The sequence below is a fragment of the Ambystoma mexicanum genome, chromosome 11 (genome assembly GCF_040938575.1).
Source record: "Ambystoma mexicanum isolate Mex_15411 chromosome 11, UKY_AmexF1_1, whole genome shotgun sequence".
NCBI lineage: Eukaryota > Metazoa > Chordata > Amphibia > Caudata > Ambystomatidae > Ambystoma > Ambystoma mexicanum.
In genome coordinates this window covers 265,478,817-265,490,932 of record NC_090934.1, presented here as the reverse complement: position 1 = coordinate 265,490,932, position 12,116 = coordinate 265,478,817, and the positions used below count along the sequence as shown (strand labels likewise).

Sequence of the window (12,116 nt, the reverse complement as noted above, 5' to 3'; positions counted from 1 at the left end):
CTCTAACACTTTTCCCCTCCAAATTCAATATTGTATGGTGAACGATAAATTCTACTACTGACCTTGATTGATGTCACTCTGTGTACTAGAAATGTTTTAGTACAAAAATAATTTACTCACCTGCATTATTGTTGCTTAAATAACTTGATTCTGAAATTCTACTTGATGTCACTATTAATTGCTGCATAAACTAAACTATATCTAGTGTGATTGTTTTGCTTTGTGTGTATATAAATAAATAATTGTAATATAACTTTTAAGGATGTAAATGTTTACTTGAATACTTGTGATTACTGATTTCATTGTACTGCTCTACAGCTCACAGTACCCCTTATAAAATAATCCTGGCTGCTCAGCCACTCTACCGACTTGTGTATTACAGGACTATGTTAAAAGTTGGGTCACTAATCCCAAGCAATTAAGTGTTTTAAAGTCCCACACTAGTTGGACTCTACAGAATCTTACCTAACACCCAAACTCAGTACCATTCCTACCCACGGATGCTGGCAGCGATTGCAGAGGCACACCTATCGTCCTCCCTCTCCCCCTGCTCAGACCTTCGTTCCAGAGAGATCATAAATAGCAAGGCCAGCCAGTCGGATTGGACCAAGAAAAAAAGAACACTGCAGTCAAACTAATAGGCAGTTTTTAACCAGAATTATAGATTTCTCGGGGCTGTGGGTTATTTAGCTCCTGATTGTATCTAAGCTTAACACCATTATTCACCAGGAGTTCTACTTCAAACCCACCTACTTGAAAGGATGCTAGATGTGCACAATGTAAAACCTGTCAATCTATAACAGATTAATGATGAAAACTGGAAACAAAATCCTCAAACACTGACTTTGTCTGTTGTAAATTCATATGCTTCCCTAAACGCCATTACGCCAAGTAAAACAATTTACCATGTTAAAGCTGATCACACAGGATAGTTTCCAACACAATCTGAAGCTGTGATCTATTTGGGAAGCATTGTGTATTTCATTTGATGCCACAAAGTGTTGTTTACAGTTAAGTCTCCTAATTATGACATCTAGGAGGATATTTTCTCTTTGGGATTCAGTATACAAGACCAGAGTTTCAAGCAAATATGTGTGCTTTGTAATTATCTTGCATCACATGCTGATGCTGATGGTTTGCTATTTCTCACAGCCTATCACTCCCTCTGGGTTCCGTATGGGGATGAAGCTGGAAGCAGTGGACAAGAAGAACCCTTCACTCATGTGTGTGGCTACCATCACGGACATGGTTGATAACCGTCTGCTCATCCACTTCGACAATTGGGACGAAAGCTATGACTACTGGTAAGTGTTGAGTCAGCAGATCCATGCAGCATATGCATGCACTTGGGTAAGGGTGCTGTGAAAAGAAGATGGTGTTTGTTGATGGTGGCACTTCGGCAACCAGTCCTCTGAGTAGTCTGGCTGCAAGCAACTTTGCTCCTGAGGGTGATCAAGACCTTCTGTGGAGGAGGGAATAGAGTTAGCCAACTAATTACTGTCAACAGTGTGTACAAGGGATTGACTACTGGTGAGTGTTAGAGTAGATTTCACTTTTTGTGTGAAATTCCCACCACCTCTGGGCCTCCCAGCACTTTTTGCTGGACCACTGGATTTCTGACTAGTTCTCCTGAGTGAGTGGGAACCTTTCCACACTCACTCATTCTTTTACTCTGCTTTTGGGAACCCTTTTTACCTCTCTTTTTGGTATTTCGTTTTGGAGTCATGCTTTCCTCCAACTTTTCTGGCATTTACATTTTACTAAAGCAGCACGCACCACTTTCTGTGCAGTGTTGCTGGCAGCTCCTTGAGCTTCCACTTTGTTTCTTTATCTTCGCCTGAGTAACTTAGTTACCAAGGCAGAGGGATACTTTTTTTCCTACCTCCTATTTTATTTTGCGAGATCAGCACACCCCACCCAATGTGGCGTCCTGCAGGGATGCCAGATATTCCTTTACTGGACTCTCCAGTAACCTTTGGTTACTGTGACAAGCTTTCTGTTCAGGCTGGCGGCAGTGTACCATTTTTCATGACTTTTTGTCGCACTGTGTCTTTGCTGCTGCAGTAGGGGACACAAGAGACACCATTTACCCAAAATGGTGGCTATACTTTTTTAAGCCCTGAACAAGATGACTTGTGCTTTCTTTTTTTAAAAATGTGTTTTTATTTGTTTTGGCTAAATAAGCCTTTACAAAAATAAATGAAACAGTTCAACAACAGCAGACGAGTTTGCGTTACAAAAATATGCACATTTCTTTCACAAAACAAAGTAATAGTTTTCTTCGCCAAACCCTGCCACTACCATTTGTGGTCTCAGTAAACTGTATTGTGTTTATCTGTTTTCCCAGAATAACCGTTTTAGATGACTATTTCACAGTTAATTAACACCTGTATAGCTGCCGATGATAGTGCAGCATTTGTGCCAGAGATGAGTCTTTCCCACAAAAAATCTGATATAATATCTTCTTCTCTGCGCACAAAATTTCGGAATAAATTTAGGCGATAGGTCCATGAGCCTTCACAGTCCATGAGCAGATGTTTTAACGTTTGTTTGGCAGGGTTTATGCAAACGGAGCACAGTTTTTTGGCTTTTACCCCTGGTTTTCGTTTCTCTAGAATTGCCCCACAGTGAATTAGAGTTAGTCTCAATCTGAGGAAATTTGAACGCTATTTTCTATCAGGGGATTTCATTAAATAGCCCGATAAACACCCAAGTTTCTTCTGCCCCCTCAAAAAGGCACTTTGGACAGGATCCGATCTCACTGTTTCTATTGTTTCAATCCAGTCCAACTGTTCCAATTTTTTTTTATATGGAGAGGGTTTTGGATCAAGGTTTCTACATCAAGATCTATTTTTGTCAATGCTTTAATTACTTTCTCCCCAAGTAAATTCAAGAGGGGTGATTTACCCTGTGATCTATGAGCCCCGAGATCTCCATACAGGGACTTTTTTTACCCATAGCTATGTCTCGAAACAGGGAAATCAGTTTTCAATCTGCCATAGTCTTCAAAGATTTTAGGCCCGATTCGAACCTTAGGCATTTTGTAGAAGTGCAGTTTGGGATGCCCAATGCTCTTTTCCAGAGACAACCTTCGAAGGTTTCCCAGTTTGTTACCCAAAGACCCGGTTTAGCTTCCAGTCAGTAGAGTAACACCGGTACTACTTTTGCTAGGTAGTATTTTACCAATGGGAGAATCGAAAATTTGCAGAATTTATCATTCAATTCGACCATTTGAGAGCCGGCTTGGATTGCCTTATTCATAACCTCAGAGTATGTCTTGTATTGGGCTGGATTAGCATGTGTATTGTAACCCAAGTATTTTATCACTTCTACAACTCTGATACATTGGCCTCCCAATTTCCAACTCTTATATTTAATTTTTGTCAATGGGTGTTTGAAGATTAGAATGTTTGACTTGGTAGGGTTAATTGTTAGTCTGTTTATTTCAACATACTCATTAAGTCTTGTTAACAGACGTTGCAAAGCAATTGGTGTTCTATCGAGGAGTACTATGTCATCTGCGTAGGCCAGCCAACAGATTTCTCCCAGGTCGGACTGGCCAACGCAGATGACTCTAGAAACATTCCGAGATCTGCCAAGAACAGATTAAAGAAAAGGGGTGCTCCTAGGTACCCTTGTCTAACCCCTGTGTTTACCTCTACAAGTTTTGACAAATGACCCATTTCATCTGGTCTAACTCTTAAGTTTGTGGCTCTATGCAATTCTACCAAGAATGATAGTAGTGTTTCCGGCATTCCCCACTTTCTTAATTTTTGCCAAAGTAGTGCTCGTTCAACCTGATCAAATGCACTCGATAAATCGATCCATGCTCTATACAGTGGAGGAGATTTTTTATTCCCTGTTTGTTCATTCAAGATGTTCAAAATTAAGCCATTTACCGATGTTGAATGTCCCTTCCGAAATCCTGTTTGTAAACGTGATAGAATCTCTAACTCTTCTACCCATTTCAAGACATGGTTTAATAAAAGTCTCATAAAAATGTTACTTTCAATGTCGAGCAGTGCTATTGGCCTATAATTCGCTGCTGCCTGACGATCACCTTTTTTAAAAAAAAGGGTATTATCAATGCTGTTTTCGAAGAAGTTGGAAATGCCCGTTTTTTAAGGATTTCCCTGAAGAGACAAGATAGTAATTTTGACCATAATTTCGGTTCTCCTTTCAGTGTCTGATATGTCAGACCACTTAGTCCTGAGGCTTTAGATGTTGAGGAGTTGATTATAATTTCATAGATTTCTTCTTCTTTGATATTAAGTTCCCAAGGCATATCTGGTATGGTCGTAAAGAGACAGGTACTCTGACTTTTGTAAGTCTCTGTGAGGTAATCAACCCAATCTTTCTCAGGAACCAAGTTACAGAGTGAGTTAACTGTTTCCCCCTTAAATTGACTTATTGCTTCCCAAAAGTGTTTACTGTTGTTTTCTCTTAATATTTTGAGGACATGTTCCCTGTCTATTTGCATCCGGATTTCCTTTTGTGAAATTGACCATGATTTATAATTGATTATTTTCTTTTTTTAATTCTATTTTCAATTGATCTGCCGGGTACCCTATTTTTTTGATTTCTCGCAGTGCTTTTCTATGCTCTTTTTCTCCTTTGTGTTTTTTCATCAAAGGCATGGAGATGTTTTTGGTTCTCCCTCCCTGCTAGGTCTTCAGGTGCTAGTGTTCCCCAAATAAATGTATTAAATCTTGTCGGACCACATTCCGGTTTCCAGATTGATTTGGGGACCTCTTTTAGCTGCCTATTAAGCTTAAGTCCCCCATTCTTAGATTTCCTGACTCTAATTTTCCCATTTTTACCTTCTAGGTTCTGGGTTTCTCTTTCTGTTCTTATTCCTAGAATGTTTTGGAATGTTAACTCGATTCTGGAGTGATCACTGCCCCCATCTTGTTTTAAAGTGAGAACGGAGGGTAAAGCATGTAGGTTTTTAGCGACAAAAATAAAGTCTATAGCAGAAGATGATTTCCCTCTGTGCCATGTTTTATATATTCCTTGGTCACTCTCTTGTGAACAGTTTAGCATTCTAAGGTCCCAACATTCCATAAAATCCTGCCACACTCTACCCCTACTTGTTTTCCCAGAATTCAAATTTTTCACCTCACATTTTTGTGAGAGTAAACAGTTAGTGTTAAAATCTCCTGCCAAGATGATGTTACTGGTGGCTGAGTCCACTTTCACTGCTTCCAGTAGTAGCCCTAAATTTCCCAAAAAAGGGTCCAATTTCGAACTGGCGGGGTTCCAGTAAATATTTATCAGGACCCAGATTGAGGGTTTCACTTGTAGGTTTATATTTGCTCTACATGCATGAATACCTAATGTATTTTTCCCTATTTCTACTATATTTTTGAAAATCTGATTCTTCAATGCTATGAGCAAACCCCCTGACAGTCGTCCTAATGATTTTTGTGCTGCTGGTATCCTTCAATGTTCAATTGATTCACCAACCAGGTTTCTTGTAGTAAAACATCACCCAAATTGAATAGATGTGCCCTCGTATCTTTTGCTCTTATAGCACTGGAGCCCTGCGAGTTCCAACTGAACACATCTAGGTCATCTTTTGTAAAGTTGCTGTGTTCCCAATCCTAGTTTCTGTAGTACTTGCGTAAGGATTTCTGGAAGAAGTGTGAGAGTGTTTTCCTTTGTCTTTAGTTCCATCTGTTTGCTTCCCTCTTTTGTCCGATTCTGTTCCTTTAAGATTTCTCTTCCCTTATTTGTTGGTGATGGAGCATTCTGTTGATTGCTAATGGGTTTTTTTTCAGAGTCATTGCACGAGACTTCCAGTCCATAGGATTCTAGCTCCACTGACTCTTGTAGCATGATTTTTTTTGCATTCTCTGAAGTGAACACCAATTCCACCAGAAAACGATCTTGTGACATTGAGAATTTAACATATTCTATATCTTCTGTTGATTATGAAGATTTTCCACTTTCTTCATCAAGCTCAAAATTACTGCCCTCAATGATTTGTGGTGCCCTGTATTAGAGTGCAGTCTCAGCCACACTCTTTGAATGGTGTGGTTTTTCAGGTTGTATTGATCCAGACATTCGCTGGCTTTTAATAGAGACTGTGAGATCGAACAGATATCCTCTTGTTTTCCTGGATTAACCAATTTGACCGACTTTCCCGCCCCATTTCGGATATTGTCTTTGTGTATGATGTCTAGTCCTGTTTCATTTGCAGTAATGGGGGCAGTTTCATTTGATGAAGGAACACTTGATTCTTTAGCGATCTTCTGATTTTTCCTTTCAAAGATAGGAGCAATTTTTAGCTTACGATCCCCTTGTGCCATTTCGATGTTCACCGGACAATTGCTCCTTGTGCCAGATAGAAAATCTTTTTTCAAAAAAATTGGAGCCCATTCTATTCTGCCATTTTATTGATGGGCTTCTTTTGGTTCTTTCCTTACTTGAGATTTTTCTATTTCAGATTTGTTTTGACATACTCTCCTTTACTTTTGTCCTTAAATTACTGCTTTCCTCTGTCTTGTTCTCAGTTTGCAGACCAATACTTGCCTTTGTAATTGCTACAGTCCTTCCAATGTCTTACATTTTCCTATTTTATTACTTTCAAAGTTCTTTTTGGTTTGTTTCTGATTTTCCTTCTCTTGTGTCATCCTGTTTTTCCCCAAAGGTGTTTGTCGACCAACCGCATTGTTTGTTGGTGTATCCTCTTCCTCGCTGTTACTTGAGGTTTTAGGAGTTTTCTGTGAAATTATTTTTTCTGTTTTTTTCCGATGTTCTTGTTTTCTTTCAGGTGTTTTTTTTGATTTTTCCTTTTTTTAAGATGTACTGTCATTGATCTCTCTCTTCGTGCGACACGTTTCCTTGCTTTTCTCCTGCCTCTTGATGTCTGGTCGCAGACATATTGCCATCCATGGGATAGCTCTGTTTGTTTCTCATTCACATTGTCTGACTGCATATTTTGCACCACTTCAATCTCCATTTCTCCTTCAACAATGTTGGCAAGTCTTCGAAATTCTTCCAGCATTTTATCCGGTAGTGGTGTATCATCTAATGAGTATTCGCGGATAGTTTCTGTGATACCTTGTTCTTGGGTTGTTTTTCTATTTCCTTTCAGCAAGGAAATAACCTCCCCCAGAAGCTCTTTGTTTTGTTTCTCCATGAGGTTTTTTTCCTTCAAACTTTGCTGTATTGATGAAATGTCTAGACCTTGTTTTACCATTTCTAGGTTTAATTCCCGGGGCAGTAAGGTCATGTTGGTATTGGTTGCAGTTACCAAACCCACTAAGATTGAATCACACAATGCTATTTCCTTTGACATCTCCAAGAGAGTCCTGCTTTGTGCTTGTACCTCCAATTTTAACATTTCGAAGACTGAAACCAATGAGCTCAGTACAAAGTTTAGGGCTTTCAGTGTGTCTGTATTAGATTCTGGTCTTATCTTATGCTCATCCTGATAGGCAGTGTCACTTTTTTCTTCTAGGTCACATCCTATGTTTTCAGACAACTGTAGGTCTTGATGAACCGGTGTTTCCACATTTCCCTTCTCCCTTAATGGATCGGTTCTATTCCCCGAATTTACTGGTGAGGGGATTTCCGTACTAGAGGATGGAGTTTGTGGTTGCCTCAGTTCTTCCCATAGGATTAGTGATTCTCCGTCTACATCACTCTAACTTTTGAAGTTTTTTACCAAAATGATTTTCTATTTTCTGTTGAATTCTTTTTGTTGTTATTCTATATTCTAAGGCTTGTTTCCATTTGTTTGTAATTGCAGTACTTAAATTCTTTTCTTTATGGCTATCTAACGGATGGCTAGGTAATTCCTCTGCATGTATTTGTGCTTGAATTTGTTGGGGAGTATGAAGATGTGTATTTTCCTGATGTTGTAGGTTGGTAAGTGTCTATTTCTTGACTTCCTCCAAGGTATGACCCATCCCCTTCTCTCTCCAAGTCTTTGGTGCTGCGTAATTTCATTGTAAGTGTCCTAGTCCCCACTCTAGCAGCAGTTTGTGAGGGTTGTTTTCAGATGCCCTATTGTTTGGTGTTCCTTCTGAAATTGTAAAACTGACTGCCTGCGCGCCCCACGCTATACCGATCTCTTACAGTGGTAAGATTTCCCAGTCATTAGACGCACCCGGACTCTGGTTTAGTCAACTTTTCTACCGGAGAAAATTTAGACCATTGATATTATAATCTATTATGGTCTATCGGGTGAGCGGGTTCAAGGGAGCTATCTCCAGCAGACTCCCGCTCACACTGGGCACTTGCAGAAATTGCTGTTGGTTTGCTGTAATTTTGATGATGCCTGCGTGCAGTTCTGTGAACGGGATCAAAGGAGCTGTCTCCCGCAGTCTCCCGCTCACACTGGGCACTTGCAAAAATTGCTTTTGGTTTGCTGTAGTTTTATTAATGCCCGCTTGCAGTTCTGTGAACGGGATCAAAGGAGCCGTCTCCCGCAGTCTTCCGCTCACATTGGGCAGTTGCAGAAATTGCTGTTGGTTTGCTGTAATTTTGATGATGCCCACGTGCAGTTCTGTGAACGGGATCCAAGGAGCTGTCTCCCGCAGTCTCCCGCTCACACTGGGCACTTGCAAAATTTTCTCTGTATTTAACAAGGCTCACGTACAATATATGCGCTTCTTGTGGGATGTTCTTCCCCTTTTCTATTTATTGAGCTATATCACTTTTCATTTGTAGTTCATGATATGATTCCCTAATAAACCAGCCCCCTAGTACAAAAGATGTAACAGTTCCCAGCTCTCTACCGCTCTTTTAAAGCACCTACAGATTTTTGTTTTGCAAGTGCTTACTGTGTCCTCTCTGTTTAGCGTTTAACGTGGTTTATTCCAATTGAGTATGCACAGGCTACAAACCCTGCGTTCCAGTAATCCACCGGCGGGGAGGTCCTCAGCCCCATTGTTCTTCTTATGTATATTACGAGATTCCTTGTATGGTCCCCAGGTGCTCCAGCGCTGGCGCCGTATTACCGGACTGACTTTCTACTGTGTTTCACTTCCAGCGCCCAGCAAACAGCCAAACAGTCCTCATAGGCTGTCACTTGCCCTTAACTCGCTTGGGCTTTAGGCCGCGAGGGCGCCAACCTTCTCCCTTTGTGCCTCACTTCCTGTAGGCGGGGGCTCACAGGGGGCTGGATGATAAAGGCACAGTGCCTTCTCAGTCCTTCTCAGTCCTCACAGGCTCTGCACACGCTGCACACGCTCCCCCTCTGTGCTTGAACGCGGTACTGGGTTGAATGAATGGAGAAAATAAATAAATAATAAAAAAGAAAGGCTCTTCAGCTGCAATCTCCAACGCAACGCAGCACAGCCAAACAGTCCTTGCAGGCTGTCACTCGCCCATAACTCGCTTGTGCTTTCTGATGTCTTCATCTACCTTTCTGGGTGGAGGTAGATTCTCTGGTCCCTTTGTCTTCGTCAGGCTTCCAAAGCCTGTGAAGGGTCTCTGAGTGACTGGCAGGACAGGTAGTGGGGGGGGGGGGTCCTTGTCCTGCAGTGTGCCTGACTGAAACCAGTTCAGACTGGGAGTCTGGCTGTCCCCATTGGACAACCACCACCCGTCCCACCAAGTTTGAATGGTGCATGGGTCATGATTGGTGGACTCAACCAGTGTTACTGGATACATTCCGAGGTCCTCAAGCTGTAACTCACCACAGTGTTAGTCAAAGTTTGAATGCAGTACTCTCTGGGAACACTACACACAACTATGACTACAGGTATTGGCAACCCAACCTTTGGTATAAGCTTGTACTACAGTTTTGGTAGCGTGTTGAGCAGCCACGCTTATCTCAAGAGGGGAAATGTGAGCTGTAGTGGAGTTACACAAAGATTCACAGTTACAGGTATTCAAATAAACTCTTACACTCAAGGTTTCTTGCATGAACAATTAATAATTTATTTATCAGTATGTTATAAAGCCTTCTTCAGAAGGGAGCAATAGAATAGTAACACACAAATATACTTCTATATTGTACACTTTGAGTTTCTAAATCAGACAAGGCCCTTTTGGGATGGCCCACTGACACAACCTACAGCCACACGTGACTTCAGTAACAAGGGTGGTGGGGACATTAATACCTTACTGCTGGCATTCAGAATACTCTTTAAAAGTTGGTAAAAGTCAAAGATTATTAGAACATAAGAGAGCACAAATATTCTTAAGCAGTGCAGATACGTTTAGAGTTCACTAGAAGAGTCATTCAATAGGCTAAGCCACAGTCAATGGGAAAAAGTCTTGGATAGGATAAAGAACTTCTGGTAAGTAATGGAAAAGTCTTTGCACAAGTTCTTATGAAAAGAAGAATCAAATGTAGGGTCACAAGCTGATGAGACTTGTGAGTCTTGGAAGTCACAAGCACTTCTACAGTAAGAGGTAAGTACTCTTGGACTTGTTTTACAGTACCTTGTCAAAGAAGAAAAGATGCAGCTGGTGACTTCTGTTCCTGTACAGCTCTGCAGATCTCGCTGTTCCTGGGCCTCAGTTGTGGGGACAAGAGGAAGGACGTCGGGGGACTCCTGCACTGCACTGCACCGCACTGTCAAAACTGGCAACCGGCAAACTTTACTTTCAGTGGCTGTTTCGTGTTTCAGCTCTTTGCTGTACAGCAAATAGCAATAAGCGTGGTTCCTGGCTGTCAAGGTTGACTGTCCTCACTTTTGGGGTCCCGCACTCCGCTGAGGGGGCTCAGGCTTTGTTCAGTCCTGCTTCGTGGGAGTCCGGAGGATCATCCAAAAGCTTTAGGCCATCTTAAAAGTAACGCACACAATCTGGTGTCCCTCTCCCTGGCTATACAGTTTCCTGCAGCAATTCTGAGGAAATTCAACCAGCTCCGAGATGGGTGTCCAGGTGGCTTACTTTGGAGTTGATTGTATTTGCATTTATTAAGTTTATATAGCGCTTTACACCAAAGCGTTGGATTGGTCCCACCGACTCAAATGGAGAAGTCGTCCTTGCAGGGGCTTCTCTGTCGATGCAAACATGGCAAGTAGTCACTTGTCATGACCCTTAGCCCTGACCCTCAGTAGCAAGTCAGCCTCCCAGCTAAGGCCAGGTTCCAGGCCTCCATTATGGCCTGAAAGCTCTTCGCACCTCATCCAAGAATCTCTTGGAGTCAGTCCTGGCGCCTTTGGCGCCAGGCTCATAATCATTATGGAGACCAACATTAGGATGGGACTATTTACATGGGACTACTTTATTCAGGGACTTCAGCTAACGTGGCACTCACATAGCTCAGGTGCAAAGAACTGAGCTATGCGGTATAGTGTTTAGGGTGTGGCTGGGCCTTGGTACTTTTTACTAGACTACTTTACCTGAGACTATTTAAACCACACCCAAACAGCAGATCACGCTTCGCGTCATTCTGCTGTTTGCAGCGTGAAGCTCACCGTGTCTAGATCGGGTCTCCAGTGTTCCTTGATGCCCGCTTATCCTGACACCACGAACCTGAAGAGAAAGAGAACATTGTTAACAAGATCTTACCTGTGAGTAGCCTCCTGTCTTTGACTCATCGCCGGCAGCAGATCCTGCTTACCTGAAGATACTCGACCCAGCGAACTCTATCATTCCGGCGCTGCATGTCTTCTGAATACAACAACCTCCCGAATGACGAAAGCCACAAGATCCTTACCTGGTTAAAGTCGTCAGCATTATTTGAGGAACCTCACATCGCTCGTTGAGGAACACAGCGGCCTGCGAAGAAGGGAGAAAAACACAGGTTAGCAAAAAAAGGACAAAACGGTGCTGTGCACCGCGCATTACTCACCGGACAGCATTGCGCTCATCGCGCCTTCACTTGCTGGCTCGTGCTCATCACCAATCTGCACGACAACGCCAAAACATCTTTCCATACGTAAGGGGAAGAGAAAAAACAGACATTATTCTTTAAATGAAGAAGGACAAGAAAGAAAGAACGAAATACAAAGACTGTAAAGCAGCAAACCTACCTTGTCAAAACAGAGTCGCAGCAGGCCTGGACTCCAACAGGGCTTGCACCAGTGAAGCAACTTGGTCGCTGCACGCCCTCCTCAACTACGCACCCCTGCCACAAGGAGCAGGACGGAGAACGTACCTCATAAAGAATGAAGGTGAGAAGAAGGCCCCGGGGGAGGTTTCAAATC

At 42.1% G+C, this 12,116-nt stretch overlaps 1 protein-coding gene across 5 annotated transcripts in view; it reads left to right on the top strand.

Moving 5' to 3' along the window:
- L3MBTL3 (L3MBTL histone methyl-lysine binding protein 3) overlaps positions 1-12,116 on the top strand; it is a 1,294,236-nt gene that overhangs the window by 645,168 nt on the left and 636,952 nt on the right. For all 5 annotated transcript variants that reach the window (XM_069622999.1, XM_069623001.1, XM_069623000.1 and 2 more), the window contains one exon: positions 1,153-1,304. In XM_069622999.1, the coding sequence (XP_069479100.1) occupies positions 1,153-1,304 (152 nt within the window). The remainder of the gene's footprint in view (positions 1-1,152; positions 1,305-12,116) is intronic.